The sequence below is a fragment of the Sorex araneus genome, chromosome 8, assembly GCF_027595985.1.
Source record: "Sorex araneus isolate mSorAra2 chromosome 8, mSorAra2.pri, whole genome shotgun sequence".
In the NCBI taxonomy this organism is placed as follows: Eukaryota; Metazoa; Chordata; class Mammalia; order Eulipotyphla; family Soricidae; genus Sorex; species Sorex araneus.
In genome coordinates this window covers 10,078,931-10,102,032 of record NC_073309.1, presented here as the reverse complement: position 1 = coordinate 10,102,032, position 23,102 = coordinate 10,078,931, and the positions used below count along the sequence as shown (strand labels likewise).

Here is a 23,102-nt window from a genome sequence, read left to right as displayed (position 1 = left end):
AGCACAGTGGGCAGGGCGCTTGTCTTGCACACAGCTGGTCCTGATTTGACCCCCGGCACCACAGACGGTCCCTCCAAGCCCCTCTAGGAGTCAGCCCTGACACTGCTGCCTGGGGTCCCCAAACCGGAAGAGTCAGAGAGGGCCCTTCAGTAAGATGAAGGGTCCGAGTTGCAGAGGCGGGGCTGCTGGAGGCAGGGGCTGTTGCCGTCTTTCGTGGGTGTCCCCGTTCTCACCCGGTGTGCCCACGCTTCTGTCTTGGAGTCCAGAATCTGGTTTATAAAGGTCTTCTTTGAAAATGCAGTTTTGTTGGTTTGGCCACTTTTTTTTTTTTTTTTTAAATCTCCTGGTGGAGAAGATGAAGCAAAGGACCCCAGCAGTGCTTTGCCCTGGGAACCCCGCCTTCTGTCCCCAGCATCTTGTGGCTTTCCCCGAGCACTGCAGAGGGGCAGAGGGTGCCCCCCCCAAAAAACGGACAGGCACTAGTTGGCAGGTGGGAGGTTCTCTGCGTGGGTGCCGGGCTGTCCTGACCATTCACTCTGGCCAGGAGAGAAGGATCCTTGGTACTCTGCCCGCCTGGCAGGAGGTCCAGGGGTTGACAAAGTGCCAAGTTGGTGTTCCCTGGGGGGGAGGCCAGTCTCTGTCCTTTAGAGCCAGTGTGCAGGGGGCTGGGCCTGGCCAGCGGGAGCCAGCGTGTCCACTGCCTACACGGAGCACATGCTTGTCACCGGTTCTGGGTGCTGCATTGTCCATGGCGCCTTATCCCGGGAAGCTGGGAGCTAGACCGCTGACCGCCGAGTGCTGGCCCCAGCCGAGGAGGGCCCCCACCCCCGAAGCTGGCCGCCGCCCCCTCCTCCAGGCTGTAGCTCTGGGTGTCGGTTCCACTCCTCCTCTCGAGCAGCAGCACTAAGAGTACCGTGGCTCGGTTACTCTCGACCCTGCAGATGGCCTGAGCTGACCTGCAGGTGGGGGTTGCTCACACCCACAGACCAAGGTGCCCACCCCCTTCCACATGCATGCCCGGCTGCCGGGCCCTTGCACAGGGCCCGAGTGTGTCAGGGAAACTTCCTGTGGGTGTCGCAGAGCGGGTCACACGCTCAGCCTCTCCGCGGTTCCAGCCAGGGCTGCGGAGGGCCCTGCGGTTGACCTCCCGTCTCGGTGACTCCGGGGACGCACCGAAAAGCAGCTGTGACTGCCTGTGTTGGGGTCTTGCTGTGTACACAGAGAGGTCACTCTTGCCCCGCTGTCACCCAGGGAGGTGGGACCTCGCTTCCCATCCCCAGACTGAGCGGGAAGGCGGGAGCACAGGGGATGAGCTGGGAGCCACACGACTGCCCCGGATCCCACTCGATGCCCAGTCTAGGCCGTCTCTTACGTGGTGGGGTTAATTGGGCTTGTCTTGGTGAGATGCTGCCCGTCCTGAAGGCTGCCAGGCCATCTTCCATGGACAGTAGAAGGCCCAGAGGGGTGGGTGGGTGGGTGGACGTGGTGCCTTCGTGTTCCATTTGCACCAGCAAAGGCTTCAGGAGGACCCTCCGCACCGCCACAGGCTGCGGCGCCCCCCACGGCACACCCCTGAGTTAGGGGAACAAGGCCGTCCACCCCAGAGATCCCAGCCCCTCCCTCCTGTGTCCAGGCCCTTCCTGCCCACCTCTGCCGCTGTCCTCAGCTAATTTGGGTCTACGGGCAGAAAGGAAGCGCTTTAACCCTATCTTCAAAGTAGGCAGCTTGGTTATTTTGTTTTTCAAAGAAGAGGTCCTATATACAATTAAAACTTGTTTCTGGTAAACCTCATTCCAGGAAAGATGAGCTTTTAACAAAAGGCTTTTGACAGCTGCAGGCTAGTCCATTTTTTTTTTAATGCCGAATGAAAAATCAATACATTTTTCTGGGTTATACATATTCAGAACAGGCCTGATATTTCCATTATAATGGAAAGTGGGTGTCTGTGCGCATCTCGCCTGTCAGAGCTACGCCACGCATCTTCCAAGCCACTGCTAAATATTTCAAACCTGATTTGATTGTGGTTCCTGACAGCTAATGTTTCTCAGCTCCCAGCCTGCCGACAGGGGCACGCACTTTCTTTCATCCCCACCCTCCAGCAGTGACCCCCCCCTGCCCCCCAGAAAAAGGGAAGAGCTCCGTATACTTTGGGGATCCCAGATGGGAGTGGTGGTCTGGAAGCCTTCGGTGTAGACATTGGTTCTCGGGTGGATTTCCGGATTTCTGGCGCATGAAGGTCTGATGGGAGTTTTGTCAGGTCTGGGGGAAGGTTGGAATGAGTCAACGTTTTTCCTGTGAAGGCTCTGGAGGAGGAGGAGCCAGCCTTCATCACAGCTTCCCTCCCCTCCCCTCCCCTCCAGCAGGCACGCCCAGCCAGGACCATTGCCTGGAGGATTGTTTTTGTAGCATTTGGGGAACTCGAGGTCTGGGGACCTTGGGGGCAGGCCGGGTGCTGACTGGGTCCTGAGGTCCATCGCTCCTTCCACAGTCCTCTTACAGGTGGTTCCCCAGATGGCAGCCAGTCCCCAGAGAAGGGGGGAAAGGTGCCAGGCTGACCCTTGCATGCCTATTCTGGGAGACCCCCACACACAGACTGGGAATGGGGGTGAAGTCAGCTCCACAGCATGGGTCGGAGGCAGGTGGAGAGAAATTCTGGCTTTCATTTGTCCTAAGCAGAACTAAAGGAAACTCGCTGGTCCCGTGAGAGCATCACCCCGAACCCCACGTCACTGTGCAAACGTCCGTTTAGAGCACAGTTGTCTTTGGAAGTTCTGACTCCCCGGGCTGTGGCCCACAGCTGGGTTTCACCCCAGCACCAGGGAAAAGGCAGTGGTGACAAGGGCGGGGTGATGGGAGTCAGAGAGAGAGAGAGAGAGAGAGAGAGAGAGAGAGAGTGTGTGTGTGTGTGTACGCATGCAGGGCCCCCTTCCCGTGACTCAGCCAACCAGGCGGGCCTGAGGCTATGGCTGCGGCCCCTGATCCTGGCCCGAGACTGTTGTTACTTCAAGGCCTTTGGCCGTGGTTTCCATGGAAGTTGCCTGCAGAAGCCAGACCGGAAGGACCTTGTTCTTATATTCGGGTTCGCTTCCACTTTTCTGGCCGTTAAGGAAAATGCAGCAGATAAGAGGCGCCGTCATCAGGGCTGGGGCCTAGAAACATCTCTTCTGGAGGTTTCTGGAGACCTTGTCTCTGCAATGCCCTGGGCCTGACCACCTGGAGAGCAGAGCCGACCTGGCCGGGTCCCGGCTGGGCCCGAGACAGCCTCCCGGCGTGTGTACTGGCGGAGCGCCGTCTGACCGTGGGGGATGGATTCAGTTGGCCGGTTTGGGCCGAGGACATGGCACAGGCTTGCGGTCTGTGAAGGAAACCCGCTTGGTCTTCCGGGGGAGGCCTGGGATTTTCCAGATCAGACTGGATTCTCGGCCTGCCCTGGTCTCACTTCCCATCTGTCAGGGGGAAGCAACCTTGGCAGTGACCCAGCCTGTGGCCACTGGCATCATGGAGGGAGATGGGGTCTGGGAGCCGTGGGCTGACACGCGCACTCGTGCTCTGTGCTCTGAGGGCATGTGGGCACCAGCTCATACATAGCGGCGGGAGGCAAGGGGGGGCACGAGGGGGAGGGCTCGGGCACCCTGGGAGCTCACTGTGGATGCCACCGACTCCCCGGCCGATTCCGAGCTGGACACTGGGGCTCCTGATGTTTGTCGCGACATCAGGCTTGTGGGTAAGTGTCAGGGACCTGGGGCCTGAGAAAGCAGCTCGAATTGCTTTTGCCGGGGGTGGGGGTAGTTTCGGGGTAGCCGCTTTCATTTATCCTCAGGACCTACTCCTGGCTCTGCATTCAGGAATCACCCCTGGGCCAGACTCGGGGGACCATACGTGGAGCTGGGATGGAACTCGAGTTGGCCGAGCGCAGGGCCGGCTCCCTACCCATTGTACTATCTCTCCGGCCCCCTGCATGGCATTTCTGAAGCGTCGTTTCACGGGGAGCTCCTGGTTTTCATCGTTCCTCTCCCTTGCCTGGTCCCCCGTGCTTATGGCTGTCAGGTTACGGCCGGCCCGGGCTTTCATCCATCTTAAAGGGCTCTTTCTCCTCCTGCTATTGATGATGATGGTATAGAGACAGATGGTGTAGCTGCTTATGAGTGTCCTACTTTATTTCCCCAGGACCAGACAGCAGTTCCCTGGAAGACGTATATTATTTCCACAAGCTCAGGTTAGGCCCCCGGAGCCGCCTGCCTCCTGCGGCTCGCTGCCCTCCCAGGCCTGGCCATGCAAAGGGCGACACCTGTAGGTCACAGGAGGGGTTGCAGCGAAGCTCCCACTGCACTCAGTGAGACCCGGGTTTTCGCTGCAGGGTCGCCTTGGACCGGAAGGAAGGTGGCTTGTCTAGGAAGCCCCTCAGTCATCGCTTCGTTCAGCCCGGGCTCAGGGAAGCATTTCAGTGTCAGTGTCACAAGTGGTGACACTAAACTGAGGAATTGCAAAAGAAAGGAAGAAGACTTGAATTGCAAGTCTTAGAGAGAAAGAGAGTGAGAGCGACAGGGAGAGGGAGAAAGAGGGAGAGAGAGAAAGAGGGAGAAAGTGAGAGGGAGAGAGAGGAGTGAGGGAGGGAGAGAGAGGAGTGGGAGAGAGAGGGAGAGAAAAGAGGGCGAGAAAGGAGAAAGAGAGGGGGAGAGAGACAGAAAGAGGGAAAGAGGGAGAGGGTGGAGAAAGGGGGAGAGAGAGGAGAGGAGGAGAGAAAGGAGAAAGAGAGGGGGAGAGAGAGACAGAAAGAGGGAAAGAAGGAGAGGGTGGAGAAAGGGGGGGAGAGAGAGGAGAGGGGGGAGAGAGTGAGAGAGAAAGAGGGAGACAAGGGGAGGGGGCGAACCAGCTCCTGCCATAGCCTCTTTGATCCCGCCTGTCCTTGGAACTTAGCCGCCCTCACTTCTGTGCATGTCGCAGGACAGGGAGGGACAAAAGCAAAGGCCCAGGTCTGCTCAGAGAACAGACATGCCATGAATATTCATCCGCAGCCCGCGGTTGCCTGGCTCCGGCTCTGTTCTCTGCATAGGTTTGTTTGAACAGGCACGCTGGGGTCAGTGACGGAGTGACCATGAGTCCTTACCTCTCTGCTCGGTGGCGGGGGCCAGCGGATGCACGCACTAGGCCAGGCCTTGGAGCTGGCCTTCCACTTAGGTAACCCGCCCCTGCCCGGCGACACCCGCAGCCCCCAGCAGGCTGTTCTCTGTCCTGTAGGCGTCAGACTGTCGCCCTCTCCGGTGGTTATATGCGTGGGGGGTGCACATAAGCTGGAGGAGGGGGATCGGGGATCCATGGAACCATCTTGTTGCTTGATCAGGTTTGATTTGTCTATCGGTGCGACATATATTTTGTGTCATAGCAAGCATTAGGGTTAATGAGTGTGTTTTAAGAGACCCGTACCTTGGGTGGTCCCAGTGCATCTTGATTGAGTGCTGGTACCATTCAATCAATGATGGAATTTTGTTATGACAGTGTTGGACGTGTCTCCACAACACCTAGAATGTGCATTTGCAATTTCTACCAAGGTGGTGCGTGTCCTACTGTGTAACTTGCTTGCACTGAGAAATTGAGCCCTTCTCTCACACAATTTTTTTTCTTCTCTCTACTAAATGATATATAGTGCTAGTTGGCTGATGTTTCTCTTTGCACTGAGGAAGGGTGTAAGAGATATGATGTTAGCTTTTACTGTGCTATGAAAAAAATGGAAATGAAATTCTATGAGGAAGCCTCTTAGCTAAAGATCAAAATTAACAGTATCTTATTTCTTCTGTGTTCCTCATAAATCTAGTGATAGTAATGAAGAACAAATGTTCCTCTAACCCCGTAGCTCTTGTCTGTTCCTGAGATTGCCATTGTTTGGGGGGGTGGGGTAAGAAGTAAGAGAATCTGGCTCTAAATAGACACTTTCTTCCTCAACCTGTTTCATAAGCTCATTGAGATCAGTTTACTTTGAATTCCTTTTACTTCCTGAGATGATATTTAGAAACTGTGGGGGTTTTGTGTGTGGTTTTTTTTTTTTTTGAGGTTTGGCAGGGGGTGCAAATACTGAAATAGTGAAAAGTGGAATAGAAGTTGACGGGCTCAAGGGTGACTGGGCAGAGCCAGGCCCAGGGTCCTAAACTGGACCCTAAATTGTTTCTTGGAGGCAAGTCTAGTGGCGGTGTTGGGTGATGATGTGAACAGTGGAACCCTCTTATCTCTGTGCCGGGGAAGGGGGTGTTCATGGGGGTCTCTCTGTTTCATCAGGAAGTCCCTGGTTTGCCTGCCTCGTTCACCTGCCTGACCCATCCCTTACGTTTTGGATAAGCATCTAAAGCAGCACTTCTGAACCTTTCTCTGCCTGTGGGCAGCTTCCTCCCCAAGGCTGCCCCCTCCCCTCCGACCTGCTGGTTTCCCTCCTGGTCTTCTGCTGTGGCCCCTATTAGTGTGATTTTCACTTGTGGCCTCCTTGGAATGTTCTGGGGGGCCAGGACGAGCTGTGCAGAGGCTCTGAGCTAATGCTGTGGGCAGAAGAGAGAGATTTTGCTTCTTTCCCCCCGCGTGAGCGTCTTGTTTTGTTTTGTGTTTGGACCGCACTTGGTGGCACTCAGGGCTGACCCCTGGCTCTGCACTCAGAAATCACACCTGGCGGGCCTCGGGGGACTATGGGTACCGGGGACTCAGCACGAGGGTCTTGTCCCCTCACTGCTTTGGCAGGAGGCCTTTTCCTTCCTGTCCCGGACACAGTTTTGGGAGTGGCCATTCTCATGTCACTAAAAGCTATGCACGGTGCTGAGCTGAAGGGAATTTCTTTGGTTCATTTTAATCCAATGATGGATAAAGCCGGGAATAACTTCAGAAGCAAAGTGTGTGATTCAGTGATGGATTTTCCCCCCTTTCCCCATAAACCAAGCCTCCTTCCTGCTTCTCCAGTGTCTTCCGACACAGGGAATGGCCACAGGTGATGTCTGGGTTCTGGAATCTCTACACGGATGAGACCGTGTCACTGATATTCTGTGACTCTCGGGAGTGAAAATACCTGCGCTGCCCGGCCTGGTCTGGCATGTCCGCAGTCACACTGAGGCCTCCAGGACTCGGTGACCGGACCTGAGTCTTGTTCAGTGCCGGAAGGTGTGGGGCTGGCGCCAGGTGAGATAGATGTACACGTGTGGCCTCCTTGTATTTCCAAGTATAAAAGCGCTCGTGAGTGACTTGGGAATTCCGATGGGGTTAGGAGGAGAGTTCCAGCCAGGCGTTCAGCGCTCCCGGGTCCCCATCACCACACATGTAGAGCGAGTCACAGCCTCATGCCGGCGGAGGGCGGATCCGAGTCCCCACGGTTCTCCCTGACCTGGGTGCCTGCATCGTGCCGCCACGCTCTCGGGGGTCACTGGGGAAGCCCAGGCTTGGCCAAGGGAGACGGCTCCAAGGGCTGTATCGCAGGTGGGAGCCCTGGGTTCCCTGAGCCCCACCCCACCGCCAGCCCCCCAGATTAATGACAGAGGAGTCTTTGTTTACATCCTGCTTTGTGGTTGGTGATTCTCGAACGCAGGCACCGAAGCCAGTGCTCAGTCTAGACTTAACCTCGGGCTTTTGGTCTTTTCTCCGTTTCAGAGGAAGCCATTGAAGATGTCGAAGGGCCCAGTGAGACGGCAGCTGACCCAGAGGAGCCCGCAAAGGACCAAGAGAGCGGGAGCGAGAAGGACCAGAGCAAGTGGACAGGTACGGCGCGGGGGGCGGAGGTGCCCTGCTGGCTCGGGGCAGGCAGGCAGCGCGGCTCTGGGTGTCGGCACCTTCGTTCTCCTTGTGTCTTGTTATACCAAAGGGTTACTTGAGTTTTTGAGAAAATGCCCCCAAAGCCGGGTTGTGGGTTGAGTGTCTGGCTCGGGGCTCCGGGGGTGAGGTGCTCCCCTTCCTTCCTCTGTGATGCTTCTTCCTGCCAACGCCCTGTCTGTGACCCCATCTGCTGCTGTCCTTGGGATCACTGAGGAGCCGGAAGTAAAGGGTGGACCCGGCCCTGCAGAGCCTTCCCGTCCCGCCCCGTGGACGCTAAAACTCTCCCCTGGATTGCAGGGGTTGGCAGTGCAGCCGTATATTGGGGTGCTGGGGGGTGGCTTCTTACCCCAAGCAGAAGACACTGGAGAAGCAGGAAAGAGGGGGCTGGTTCCCGAAAGGCAAGTGTCAGGAGGAGAGGAGGGGCCCCTTACAAAATGACAGAATTTCTGTGTCCAGAGAGGAAAGAGCCAGGACCAAGAAATTCTTAGGATTTTTTTTTTTTTGGTGGTGGGGGGGAATGGCAAGGTCATTTCTGCGAAGACTTATTGGGACAAATGAGTCTTCCAGAAACCACCACGATCCTTGGAGTCAGTTATGGGGCAAGCGACACATGATTCCACCTAATCTTAGAGCCTTCCATTAATGTCACAATACCTGGGATTTATTTATTTATTTATTTTGGAGAAAGAATTTACCTACTGGAGCCCGTATTGGTTGGGCCTTTGTTGCTTTTCCAGGCACGGCTGTTGTTTAAATCATGTTCAGCGCTAAAAAAAAATAAATAAATAAAAAGTAGGGGCTGGAGCGATAGCACAGCGGGTAGGGCGTTTGCCTTGCATGCGGCCGACCCGGGTTCGATTCCCAGCATCCCATATGGTCCCCTGAGCACCACCAGGGGTTATTCCTGAGTGCAGAGCCTGGAGTAAACCCTGTGCATCACCAGGTGTGACCCAAAAAGCAAAAAAAAAAAAAAAATCATGTTCCGCGCTGCCCTGCCCTATTCAAACAAGATCCCGAATCCTGGAAAAGGGGCCCAGGGCGAGCAGTGAGAGTGACAGAGGCCGAGAGTCCCTCCCTCCATGAAGGGGCTTTAGGAGCCGAGCTTTGGGCCTGGACTGGAGACACTCAAGCCGTGGCCTCGCAGGAGAAATGACACTGTCTGAGGTTTCCAGCGAGCTGGGCAGCCTCGGTGCCATCACGTGCTAAGTGACCCTTGTCCTCCTCCCCCAGGCGGGTCCCCCTGAGGCCTGTACCAAGATATCCCTGAGGGGGATGGTGGGGAAGTTGGGGCCGGAGAGGGCAGGATGGACATCTGGGCTCAGAGCAGGACACTCCTCTGCTGGAAGCCCCCTCCTGTGTCTGCCGGCAGAGTTGCCATCCAGACCGTCAGCCCCTGTGGGCACCATCTGGGTCCCTGGCGCCCAGTCCTGGCGGTTCCGCCTCGCCCAGGGTGCCCCAGTCTCTCTGTGCCTTGGTTTTCTGCCCTGGCAGAGGTTTGGGTTTTATAAGGTGAGGAAACCCAGCAGCATTTTCTCTGGCCGCTTGAGTATGGCCCTGGCAGCTTCCGGCAGTTTGGAGACTGCACCGAGGGCAAGCGCCCGTGAGCACCGAGCTCGGGCGTTTGTTTACACTGTGTTCAAGGCGCTCACAAACCGAGAGTCAAGAGTGGCTACCGTTCTCAAGCTCCAGCCTATTGCCCCAGGCCCCACCTTCCTCCCGGCCGAGGTGGGAGAGCTTTGTGGTACAGAATCGGTGAGGGTATGAATGCCCTGGTGGTAGCTCAGGAGAGATGCGTCGTCAGGGTGCTGGTGTGGGAAGCCGGACACCGCGAGCACCCGGAGCAGGGTTTTAGTAGGACTCTCCTCTCCGCCCAGTCAGGCACCAGGCCATCAGCAGCCACTGCAGCTCGAGAAAGGCGGATGGGTTGGGGAGCCAGAGGAAGAATGAATGAATGAATGCCAACTCGGGTGCACCTTACCAATTACACAGTAGGAAGGAGCAGGGGAAAATGATTTCCTGACTGCACCGGAGGACCCTCTTTGGGCCTGAAGTGTGATTTTGTCCGTATTGTCTGTGCGATGGCAGACTCGCTTAAGGCACACAGACCGATCTTAGAGTTAATGTAGGTGACAGCAACCTGCTCGGAGCTTTCCTTCGGATCCTCAGCCTTCTGAAAATTAAAGAAGAGGAAATAGCCCTGCGTCTGTTTCCGGTCCTCCCTCACTTGCTCTGTTCCCATGCGATGTGATGGGGGTGCGCTTCCTCCCGGCAGATAAAGGGGAATTTCACTATTTGAGGTGTTGACTAGTAGCTGTTCACAGTGCGGATGAACAGTATTTCAAATGGGCCTGGGTAACTGGCACCTTCTCGGGGTCTGCGTCTGGGGGGCTTGTGCGGAATGAATGATGGTTATAAAACTTTTTTAAAATTCTCGCTCTGCTTTAGCACTGTTTACTCTGCCTGGGCGTCTTTTATGTAGATGGTGAGTTGCTGTTGTTGTGGCAGCTAGGCAATCAAATGATCGATCTGAATTCTTGCAGAACCCACCGCCAGTTCAGGGGAGGGGTCCTTAGTGTGTGCCGGGCACTGGGCAGAGAGTCCCTCCGCTCACCGCTGCTGTGACCGGCCTTGCCTTTAGGGACGGGAGCAGCGCTGGGTGGTGGCCGCAGTATCCCTGTAGCTCACCGCCGTCCCCTGAGCCTCCTGGTGGCAATGGGCATGTTCCACGTGGATGCCAGCACATGCCGTCAACCCACGCGTGGCTGCTGAGTACCTGAAATATGGCTGGTACCAATGAGGGACCACATTTTAAGTGCTGCCAAAGTTGAAAAAGTTTAAATATTTATTAATTAAAAAAAATTATTTCTATTTGGCTTTGGGGGCTGCACCTGGTGATACTCAGGGGTTACTCCTGGCCCTACACATAGGAACTACTCCTGGTCTATATGGGATGCCAAGGATCAAACCCAGGTCTGCTGCGTGCAAGGCAAACTCCCTCCCCACTGTACCATCACCTCGATGCCTCGGTTTAAAGAAGCCAAACAACTTTAAACCGAGCCAACCCCACGTGACCCTTGGCTGCCGGTCACTGGGGAAGTGCAGGCAGATGCGACACTCCGGAGCGTGATGTGGGTAGACTCACTCGCCAGCCAGTGTCCAAGCGACAGGAAACTCAGACGCCTCACCCAGCACTGTTCCCATGACTCGCCCCGTCCTTCCCTGCAGGCGTTCCCAGAACATGGGTCTGTCTTGGGGTACCGGCGAGGGCTGGGGGCTGGGGTGGCAGGGCCAGCTGTAGCCTCGTCACCGGCCGCCTGTTCCTGTCACACTGCGTGTGCCCCGTGAGCAGCCCTCAGAAGCACTGCCTTGGAGGTATCTTTTAGTTGATGGTTTCGGGTCTCCTGGCTTTGGGTTCAAGACTCTCCTGGCGGGCCAGGGACCAAACCCAGGTGGGCCGAATGCGAGATAAGAACCTGCTGAGCTGCATCCCCAGCTCAGTACATGCTTTCTCCTCCGAGCCTTCCCCTGCCTCCCCCCTCATCCCACCCCAGCATTTTGCATTAAGAGAGCAGGTGGCGGGTGGCATGCAGCCCAGGCTCTCCCCAGGGTGCTGTTCCACCTCCCGTGGCATGGATTTTTCCAGTCCAGGCATTTGACCTAGTTTTCGCCTCCATCCTGGCTGAGGGAAGAGGTGCTCGGGTGAACCCCACAGTGGCAGTGCCACGAGAGGCACCCGATGTCCCAGTGAGTGGGTTTGCCCATGGCGTGTCTGCGCCCGGGAGCCGGCCTGCCCGCAGCCTGGGAGCAGGTGCATTGGGGGTGGCGAGGAAACATGTTCTCGAGTGTTCTTGTGCGGCTGCCCACAGCTTTGCCGGCCATCAGTGTCAGCGTGTCTGCGTGGGGCTCTGGGTGTCATTTGAGGACCAAGGCTGCTGCTAGCCCCGGCCCAGCGTGGGTAATGGCGAGTGGTCTCCTTCGTCCAAGCCCTGGGTGCCCCTGTAGGGGACACGTCTCCTCCCACCTGTGGCGGGTGCAGCCCCTTCTCAGTGCACCTCCCCGCCTCCCCCGGCCCCCATCCTCGCACTGCGCGAGGGATGCCTCGGAAAAGCAAGTTCTAGACTGACAAGCCCCCCCCCCCCCCCCGTGTCGGCAGCTGAACGGTAATTAATGCAGTGATGATCTTATCGATCATTAATTGCCGGAAATTAAGCGATCAACAATTAACGCAATGCTTTATCACCCGTAGTTGGTGGCGACGGCGGGGGGTGATATTGAGCTCTTGGCAGAGACTCCCGTAAGGGGGTGATTTCAGTCCTGTGGTCACCAGGTTCCCAGCCACAAAATCTCTAAGCTGGGCCGGGTTCTGCCCATTCGAGACGATGACCAGGGCTCCCAGGGGGCCTTCAGGGAACAGGCCGGTCAGAAAGCAGGACGGCAGTGTGACTTGGGGAAAGCAAAGGGGCTGTTTCAGAACTCCCTCACGTGTTTGTGTCAGTGACCCTGTTGGTTTCTTTGTCAAAATTTTTGAGTTTGACTTCGTCCTTTGAGTGCCGTGTTATGAGGGGAATAGCCAGGAGGGATTTTATTTTATCATCATCATCATCATCATCATCATTATTTTTGAACTCCACGATGCTCACCTAACACAGGGCAATTAGTGCGCCGGCATGTCCCTGATTTCAGTCTACGGAAGACTGCCATTAGAGGCGGTGTTAATGGGCTGGCGGGGTCCGGGGGAGCAGGAGGGAAAGTGTGTTTATGGAGTGCGGTGCTGGAAGGCATGATTTCAATCGGATTTGACATGTTTAACATAAATGTATAGTCGACTGCTCTGCTGCGTATGAATAATTCCTGCAGACCCACGGCCTTTCTAATTGCTGCGGTGGAAAGAAAGCAGGCCAGGCACATCCTGGTGGTGGAAATCTATTCCCACCGCCCCCGCCCTTCCCCCTGATGTTTACAGCTGTGTATAAATAGGCTTGCCATTGTTTGGGGTAACGGGCCTGAAATGTACTCAGTGAGGAAAATGGAAAGAGGATAAAAGATACTTTGTTTTTGTTTTTTGGGTCACACCTAGTGGTGCTCAGGACTTAGTCCTGCCTCTGTGCTTGGGGAACCATATGCAGTGCTGGACATCGAGTAGGGGTCCACCCTGTGCATGGCTGCGGCTTCCCACTGCTCGTTATCAGGACCTGGCCCAGGTTCCAGACCCCACGGACAGGGAGAAACTTCTGTTGAAGCCCCCGTGGAGATGCCTCTGAGTGGGGAGCCCCATATTGCAGCCCTATGCGCCCCCCCCCCCCCCCAGCCTGTCCCCAGTGCAGCCTAGTCATCTGTCCTGCAACTTCTGTCATTGCCCACTGGCCCATGTGTCTTTCTGGCTCCTCAGTGCAATGTGGGAGGGAGCACTAGGAGTGGGGCTGGCGTGGCCCTCTGGCTCGTTCTTGCTGACAGAAGCCGCTGTTGGCCTTATTTCCGCACAGGTGGGTATTCTGCAGCTCTGCCCCTTTCAGAGTGGGCCACCCTCCCCCCACCATCCCACCCCCAACTTTCAGTATATCTTGTCTGCCTAAAATCAGCCTAAAATCATTGGAGGCAGAATTTGGTCTCCCAAGAAAAAACAACCCACTTGAACTGTTTTTGCGCTGGGAAGCAAAAATAGATGTCGGGTGTGGTGGATATTTGGGTTTGTCTGAATTCCAGCAATCAGAGGTCCTAGCTTTGAGAATTCATAGTGTAGCTCTTCCATGGGATTGGAACAGTGTCCACTGAGCCAGTGTGTATATGTGTGTGTGTGTGTGTGTGCGCGCACACACAAGTAGTGAAGGCTGATGCACAACATGCAGAAACATCCAGGGGCGCCGTTTCTAGAAGGGGTGCTGTGATCTTGTAGTTGTGGTCGGTGTGATGGGAATTACCGAGGTCGGCGGAAGGGGCAGTGGGAATGAGGGTGAAGAAGCACAGCGGTCCTGCGGTCCTTTCTAGACTGGAACGTGCCGGTCTGTCTGTCATTCTTGCAAAGAGGCCCTATTGATCCTCGCTGCTTCGTTTCAGTTTTGGGTTTTGTGCCAGGAGGTAAAATACTCCTGTTGTCGGGATCATGATGGGGATTTGCGACAGAAATCTCACGGTGCCTTTCTCATGGTCGTGGGGCACTTCTGTCAAGCTGTCACATTCTTTGTGGATCGGAGGGGTTACCCCTGAGCAACCCGTTTGTGACCAAGCCCCCAGAGCCTTCGGGCCCAGATTTATAAGGCTCAAGAAATTCGTGGCTTTGGGGTGCTGGAGAACTAATACCGGGGTGAAGGTGCTTCCCTCGCATGCAGCGGACTCCAGTTCATACCCAGCCAGGAGTAACCCTGCCCACCGCCAGGTGTGCCCAGGGGCAAAGCAGAAAGAGACGCATGGCTTTTTCTTCTCTGAAGGTTGGAGAGGCTTAAGTTCCTGTGTCTCTCCCGTCCCAGGCAGGACTGCTGGCTCCTTATGGCTAATGCTATGTGGCATTTAGCTTTTGTTTTTCTTTTCTTTTTATAGGACTTGGCTTTTTCAGAGCAGTTTTGGGTGTCCAATGGGACTTCAAGATGCAGACTGTTCCCATATCCTCTCTGCCCCAACACAGGGCGCCAGAACCCCGCCACTCGCTGCCTGGCTCCCCAGAAAGGGGCCTTCCCCGCGCCCCCCCCCCCCCCCACAGGCCTGTACTGTCCCATCACCATCACCCCGGCCCCTCGTGGAGCCTTGAGCTAACTTTGGGATTAGTTGTGCCTTCCAAGGTTTGAACAAAAAGGCATCATCACCACACCTGTCCATCATTATTGTATCATCAGGAATGGATTCACTTCCCTAAAATTCCTCTGTGTTCTTCATTTCCTTGTCCCACTCCACGTACGTGAACCTAGCACCTAGCACCTGCAAAGTGATGGTTGCAGTTTCCTTAATAGTCGGTAAAGCAGCGTGACCCCGTAGACAGCTGGAAATGTAAGAAAGGCTTTTCTGCTCGCTGCTTCCCAGATATCTAAACCGTGGGTTAGTCGATTGTTTCACGCTGTTAAGCCAAAAGGGCAAATGTAGGGTATTGTCCCAAACACCAGGCATGGACTTCTATTCTGGCGTGCTCGGTCCCGACGTAGAATCATCTCTCTTAGAGTTATGGTGCAGCGGAAGCCTTGGTGACTACCGACGCCTTCCTAGAGCACCATTCTGTTTCCTAGTCCCCAGGGAGCCTCAGTGAGGTCTTTATCTCCTCATGCACCCTGGCCCGTGGAACCAGGACTGGCCAAAACAACAGGTGTATTGTGGGCAAGCTGGTGTCTCACAGTCCCGAGAGCTGCATTCTTCATGTCTCTCACCCTGTCTGAGCCAGATTCTGCCAGTTTATTCTTATAAGTTCAGTTGCCTTCAAAATCAAGCCTGTCCCGGCACCAAAACAGGAGACCCCTGAGAGCAGAGCCAGGAGGAGGAAGCCCTAAGCACGGCCGGGGGTAGCCCCCAGACAAACACTCGGCATGTGCCCGTGTCTGGGGAAGGCAGGTTTCGGGGGGGAGGGACCCCGGCAGAGTCCCCAGGAGTCCGCACTAACCTAATTAGTGTTTGACTCGGCGGATGCGCGTCTCTTAATCACCTTCTGCCCAGTCCCGAGGGCGCCGTCCTCTTCCCGCCCCTCGTTCTGATCCGTGTCTTGCACAACCTCTAGACATTTTTCTCTTGTGTCAGATGAAAGGGCTTCAAAGTTCTTCCTTCTCTGGTTTTGTCCACAATCCATCTGTTAAGGAAGCCCCAGGACTGCGTGCTTGATGCCCACGTCATCGCCGGGCCTGCCACCTCTGTCACCTCAGCATGGCTCGGGGGACTGTGTCTGGGGAAGGCAGGACCCACCAGGAACCCCCGAGAAGCAGAAGGCGGGCAGGTTGACTGACTCGGGCTGGGAAACGGCACGGAGCCCCCTTGGGCCCCGGTTCTCATTTCGAGCTGGGCTTTTGGTGGCCACCTCGTTGCCTGGAAGTTCGAGAAGCGTCTGGCAGGCAGGGGCTGCTGGAAGCAGTGGTGGCTGGCTGGCGCGCTTCCTAAGTCTGACCCGCGGAAGCGAGGTATCTTGGCGTTGAGCTGTGGGATGCTCTTCGGGGAGCCGGGACCAGCCGACTGAAGCGTTCCTGGACATATTTCAACAAGGACTCCGTGCCACAGACGGGGGCCTCCGACGAGGGGCTCGGCACTGCTTCCTCACCCCAGACGCAGCGCCCGCAAGTGCCAGCCACCACCCAGGCGGCGCTGTCCCACCTTGAGGCTGGGCTGGGGGGGGTCTCAGCTCCACCGTGTGGCCCACAGCCCTGCTCCCAGGGGAGCTGGCGCTCTCGGGGCCGGTGTGGTCTCTGTGGCCGTGGGTGCCTCAGCGGCATGGCTCGCCAGGGAAGCCGGGAAGCCAGTGCTGCCGAGCCCTGGTGCATCCGTCTGTTCTCTCCACGGAGGTTCTTGTGGACGGAACGTGCCCCCCGGAGCAAGGCTGCGTGGCCATTTTCCAGATTGCGAGGCAGCTAACAGCACAGGGAGGAGTTACTCCTTTGGAGTTTCTGGCTTTACGGCTGGGCCAGCATTTATTGATTTTTAAAAAAATGGGGAAAAAATCATTTGCATTGAGGTGGCATGATTTACAATACTGTCAGTGATAGATCCACGCATCCGTCGTTCCAACACCACACCCACCTCCAGAGGGGCCCCTCGCCCCACGGGTGACCGGAAGGCGCTCCCACGGCCCCCGCCCTGCCTCCTCAGCTCTGTGGACCGGCTCTCCTGTTGCTGCCGCCCGACCCTGCGTTTGTTTCAGCCCCGCTGGCTTCCCTGAGGAATCCCGCTATTTAGTTTTTCTCCTTCAGCCTTAGGAGACCAGGCGTGACTTGGCTCTGGAATAGAGAGAGACGGTGTCTGACAGGAGCCACCTCACAGGGACCCGGCTGATGTGAGCACACCTGCAGGCCCGCGCCCTCCTCTGAGTGCAGAGCGAGGAAGTTCCCGCCGGTCCCCGCCAGTTCCTGCTGGTTCCTGCATCAGTCACGGTTCTCACAGGGTGGTGCCGTCTGGGAGCACCGGGAAGGCAGGGGCTCTGAGCCAGACTTCTAGGGGTGCTGTGGGGGGGGAGGGGCACAGTCTCTCTCTTTGCGAGCTCTCTGGGGACTTCCTGCTCATGCTGGGTTTGAGACACCGGGGGCCGTGGTATGGGGTTTCTGTGACAGGCATGGGGTTCAAGCTTGGGCTCCCCTTTAATGGGGGTTTGGGGGGGCGCAAATTCTGAATTCCTGCTGGGCAGGAGAGGGGTGCAGCGTGTCCCTTCCAGATGAGAGAGCCCCGAGAAGAGGCACAGGCCCAGAGCACTTGGGTTAGCGGGACTGGGGATGTGGGGGGGGGGGGAATTGTCTCATCAGGGCGGGGGGCATTGCAAGCCCCTGCAGCCGTTCCTGGAATACAGCTCAACGGGTCGATGGGACTTGACAGTTCCTGGCACTTCCTGTGGCCCTCCAGCCATTCCCCGCTAGCCAGCAGTGACCACCACTGCCTGGTTCTCGGATGTCGAAGCACTGGCTTACTTCCCTCACCCTTGGGTGGAGGAGAAAAGCAGTTCCCCTTTCCCGAGTGCCGGGCAAGCCCATCAACATCTGGCTCGTGTTCTTGGGAACGCTGGCTCGAAGCCGGAGGCTGTGTGTGTGTGTGTGTGTGTGTGTGTGTGTGTGTGTGTGTGGCGGGCCCCCGCGTGTCTAGCTCTGCCCGGCCAGGCGTGGCTCTTGGCTTTTGAGTAGGTGCTCGTGCGTCTCTGAAGCTCTTTGGAGACGCGCGTGGGAGCAGCCTGCGATTCCTGAGAAGGGGACTGTGTACTGGACTTCTAGGAGGCTCTTGACCTCACAGGACTGGAGTTGGGGCAGAGACTGCCCCCCTCCCCCCGCCCAGGGACGCCAGCTCCTGCCTTCACTTCACCCAAGTTCCCCGACTCCTCTGAAGTTTCTTTAAGTGCTTGGTTGGAAGCAGCAGGAGACGTGCATGTTTAAAGACCAAGTTGGCAGCGGGGCAGACCTTGAAAGGAACTGCTGTTCTGTGTGTTAGGGCAGGAAGGGAACAGCCGCAGCTCTGCCCCCTGGGCAGGGGCAGGAGCTGCCAGCGAGATGCTGGTGCCGAGTCCTCACTGCCCCTGGGGCGGAAGCACAAGCACTTCCGGCTCTGCCACATGGACCGCCCAAGGGCCACCAGGTGCAGAAGCCGGCTCCCCTCTGGCAATGGTGTGGGCTCTCGGGCCAGAGGGGGGAGGAGAGAGACGCGGGGCACTGGGACAAGCACCCCCGGCACCTCTCCTTTCGTGAGCCGAACTGGCATTCAGACCGAGTGGAGCGTCTGCATCTGGTGTGTTGGCACCGTTCTCCTGACCCAAACTCTTGTGAACTCTCCCCGCACCCCCCCCCCCCCCCCCGCCCGACATGGTCAGTGGCGAGAGATGAAAGATTGCTGTAAATTTCTGGGGCAGGTGGCAAGCTGGTTTACGGAATGCAAGGCGATGAGAACCTCAGGCTTACGGAAAGGAGCATGAATTAATAATCATTTAATTGGCTCCTCCATTAGGTTGCTGGTTTGGGAGATGGAAGTTGAGATGGAGGGCTTGTCAGTGGCCATTTAGCTGAGAGTCTGACGGTGGAGAAGCGGGGGCGGCAGCTGCCCCGGGCCTCTCTCCCGGCAAGGCAGCAGGTCCCTTGGCAGGCTCACCTCCGGGCGCCCCCAAAAGGACGGACTTGGGTGACCACCACCCTTCAGGTACCACTCGACCACAAGGAGGAGAAGTGCAAAGCCGCACGACCCCCCGGGCAACAGGGACACACACAGTCCCGTGGCCAGGCTGGGGAGGGGACACTGCCACTTTGCCGAGGTGCGCAGGGCATGTAGATACCTTTGCCCGGTGACGAGAGGAAGCAACACAACGGGGAACTGAAGGTTCCGTTAACCTCACTTTCATTTTTTTTTTTTTCCTCCTACCGAGACAGCAACTCCAGGCCGTAGCTGGCTTCAAGGTGGTTCAGTGGTGAGAGGCAAGTCACGGGTGAGAGACAAGCCTCGGGTCCAGGGCATCGCAAGCGCGAGACTTAAGATTCTGTGGCCAGCACTTGATGGCTCTGATTTTAATCTGTTAGTGAGGACAGGGAGTGAAAGCGTCAGCTAGGAAGGGGCCGTGCTTCTCCCCTCCTTGGCCCCGGGATAGGCCCGTCCCTCCTGCTGCTCGTACCTCGTCCCTGAAAGCAGGCTCCTCCAGCACAAAGCCTTGCCTGCCTTGTTTTAATTACTCGCGTGTTTAGAACAGAAAACCATTTCTTGCAAACTGCAGACCGAATTTGCATGCATCCACATGGGCTCTGTTCTCCTCTCTACCCCCTCTAATTAGTGTGACGAGAGGGTGGCTTTTTAAAATCATTATCTTTATAGAGGTTAAATACTTTCCAAACAAATAAGTTAAAAACCAAGGCTATCTGGAGATCGTCTCCGTGCGGAAGTGATTCCTACCCCGCCCCGCTCCCCGCCAGAGACCGCATACTGGCTCCTGGGTCCCTGTGGAAGGAAGCGCCTGCGCCTGGAAGTGCAGAATGAAGTGGAGCGTCTCGGACCAGCCCCGCTCAGGATTTGTCAGTTCCCTTCGCCACCTGCAGCCGGCCCGCTGACTCTGCCTCTCCTGCACCCCCCAAGGACCATCTCTGTCCTGACAGGTGGCATCTTCACTCCCTGTTCCCTTCCTGCCCTAACACACAGAGCAGCAGTTCCTTTAAAGTTCTGCCCCGCTGCCAACTTGGTCTTTAAACACCCCTCAGAGGGATGTTGTTGAGGACTCTGCAGTTCACATTCACACTTTTTATTATTATTGTTATTATTATTATTATTTTAATTGAGGTACTGTGATTTACAAAGTTATTCATAGCACTGTAATTTTACAAAGTCGTTCATGATCAAATCGCAGGCATACAATTCGCCAATACCAATCCCATCACCAGTATCAGGGTTCCCTCCTGGCTTGGCTCCGGGACCATATGGGGTGCCAGGTACAGAACCCCAGTCGGCCGCAGGCAAGGCAAGCACCTTACCCAGTGTACTATCGCCCTGACTCCCACACTCTTAAAGAACCCAGCATGTTGCCTCTGGAACTTGTGATGAGATTTAACCACATATTTTTATATGCCTTTGCTTCAAAATCAGAAAAACAAAAGCCAGAAGGCAAAACAAAACCCCAACAATTTAAACGAAGCACAAAAATATTCTCACCAGTTGTAATGGATCCAAATATCAACTTTTTTCAGGAGTAGTTGAATTTAAATGCTAAACTAATTATAATATTAAAAATAAATGACATCACAAACATAGGAAGTTGGGAGTCTTCTTCCTTAATACCTGTGTTATTACATGTCATGGTAGGTGTGCATTTTATCTTTTTTTTTTTCAATTGTTCTCAAAGACTTTTTCTCAGGTCCTCATAACTATCATTTTCAATGTCTTCTGCGCTATTGTGTATGTTACCATGCCTCTTAAGAGAGACCCAGACTGCTTTGAGATCAGCTGTCACCATCATTAGCACGGAGTTGGGCATTGCTGGTTGTTGGGGTTCGGGTGCCAGTATAAATGGGTGTTTGTACTTCTGAAAGCGGGGCTCGGCTGTGCAGCTCAACTCTTACCATTTCACTCAAGTGATGTTTATAGCAGCTAAAATGTGATCAGTAATTAATATTAATTTTTTTTAGAGGTTGTTTTCCAGGTTAGGACATCCCTATTAGAATTTTAGTTTCAGCTTAAAAGTGTCTTTTTAAAGCAGGAATCCCAGTCCTTCCTTGGTGCTTACTCAGTGCTTCCTGGACCTACCTGGTCTGCATGTGACTGAAGTAGCAATGGATTTCGAGGCTCTGGCCCCTTGGAGGCTGTTGAGACGAGAAGCCCTGAGGAAACCTCTGGCTGCCTGCAGCGCGCATCAGCTCGTGGCTGGAGAACTCGGCCCACCAGGCGCCCCTCTCTGGGAAGCCTCAGTGTCTCGATAGGGACCCACATTTGAGGCCAGGCTGGTCGGGACAGATGACTCGGTTAATGTTGCGTGAGGACGCTTCAATCTCCAGATGGCCTTGGTTTGTAACTTATTTGTTTGGGAAGTATTTAACCAATCCAGCTAGCCTACCAGCTGGACTGTTTAACCTAATTCACCAGCCGTTTGGAGCAGCCCCCACATCACCCAGGAAACACAGTGCAATCAGAACTGGATGTTCAGGGAATTCTGCGTGAAGAATGGTGTTGCTGCTCCCCCAAAGGCAGAGATCTGTCGCCCTCCATATTGACTGCAGCTCTGCATACTATACGGGTGGTGCCGGGGTAGGGAAGCAACCCAGATACCCAACAACGGATGCATGAATAAAGTTGTGGCATAGATAACGCTGTGGCAGGCTGTGCAGCCACAAGGAAAGGTCATGCTGTTCACCTCACGTTGGAGGGAACGGGAGGGGACTGGCAAGCGAAGCAAGCCAGACGGGAGGGACAAGTAGAGGATGCTCTCACTCCTGTGGCATAGGGAAGCAAAAGCAGGGTCTGGACAGGAGCAACTGGTGAGCTGGAATCCAACCCCAAGAGTGCCAGGTTTGGGCAAGGAGACAAGTAGATCGACTGAAAGTAACAGGGAGCGTAAGTGGAGGGTTCGAACATTTGGGTGGTACAAAGGGAGGCAATAGTCTACTGCATCAAAGCCATAACCATCAACTGACAAGTAGTAGGGGCAGAAGAAGGGAGGTCAGACCAGGAGTGGGGTGCAGGGTATGGATATTTTGGTGTGGGGGGTGTGCAGTAACTTTATCAATACCATTAACTAGAAGACTACTATCATAACTTTGACCTGAACTATAAAATACAAAAAAAAAAAAAGAAATTGGGGATGGTGCTGCTCACTTGTCAGAGATGGGGCAATGAGCCACCGCTGGTAATGGCCCCTTCTGGATGGAGTGGATCTAATGACAATGCAGATGGCCCTGACAGGGGACGGAGCAGCATCTGTCTCCATACCTGTGGATTCCACGCTTTAGGTTCCATCACGGCTGTCCTGTTACTGGGAGAAGGTAGAATGAGTAAGCAGGGGCTGATTTTATTCTTTAAGATTTTATAAAGACTCTGGGCTGGAGCTATAGCACAGTGGGCAGGGCGTTTGCCTTGCATGCGGCCAACTGGGGTTCGATTCCCAGCATCCCATTTGGTCCCCTGAGCACCACCAGGGGTAATTCCTGAGGGCAGAGCCAGGAGTAACCCCTGTGCATCACTGGGTGTGACCCAAAAAGCAAAAAACAAAAAACAAAACCCAAAACAAAGACTCTTGATCAAGTTCACAATGGAAGCTTTAGAATTCTAGCAATTTGGGGGTTTTGAGAATTTGGGGGTGGGAGGAGGGTAATAAAGCTTCCCCCTTTCCATTCAGGGGAAAGAATAGAAGCTTCTAAAACCAGAATTCTCACCTTGGCAACCCAGGCACACTTCATCCTGCGCTCAGCCTTCAAGGCAGACAGTGAGGTCTTGGCTCCTCTGAGGCTGCTCATGCCACCCTGGGTGCCCATTTGCTCTTCAACATTGAGGGAGTGAGATGAGTTGGGTGGTGGCGGGCCCGGTGCCTGTTCCTTCACACCGATGCTGACCCAGGTGACACAGGTGACAGTCACCCCGGGGGGTGTTTACACGGGAGGGTCACAGCAAGTGTTTCAGGCTGGTAAAGAAACTGCCTCGCTCTGCTCTTGGGAAGAAGAGCAGCTGGAGGCTCTTGACTACCTCTGAGCCTTGAACCTGACCGAAGAGGAACCACGGGCTGGAGGCAGGTAGAAATAGAGAAGGGTTGGCCAGAATAATCACCTAATGCCTCCACCTACCCCATCTTTCAAATGCATCAGAAAAGTTAATGCAGAGAAGAATCCAACCAGGCAGCAAATAGAGATGGTGGCGGATAAGGTCTGGGAGCCGGAGGAGCATGTCCCCAGATTGGTAATTAAAGAGCCCGAGCGTGGGGGCGCTGGAGCTGGGCCCCTCCCTCGAAGGCTGTGCAGGGTCGGGTCTGCGGGGGGCCGAGAGATGGGAAGTGGGCCATGGGGGACGGGGCTCGACTGTTGCAGCACCTAGTTAATCGGCAGCCAGCCCATCACATTAAATATCCAGCCGTCATGTATTACCTTTCAAGTGAAAATGAATAACTCCCATTAAGAGCGAAATGGGTTTGAAGTCGATTCGAGACAGATTAAAGTACTGTTATGAATGTGTGTGTTGGGAGGAGGAGGGGTCCGTGTGTATTATGCTTGTCC

At 55.3% G+C, this 23,102-nt stretch overlaps 1 protein-coding gene across 3 annotated transcripts in view; it reads left to right on the top strand.

Moving 5' to 3' along the window:
* The window catches only part of ZFHX3 (zinc finger homeobox 3), a 234,169-nt gene that overhangs the window by 184,259 nt on the left and 26,808 nt on the right, over positions 1–23,102 (top strand). For all 3 annotated transcript variants that reach the window (XM_055144986.1, XM_055144983.1, XM_055144985.1), the window contains exon 5: positions 7,618–7,725. In XM_055144986.1, coding sequence (XP_055000961.1) covers positions 7,618–7,725 — 108 coding nt within the window. The remainder of the gene's footprint in view (positions 1–7,617; positions 7,726–23,102) is intronic.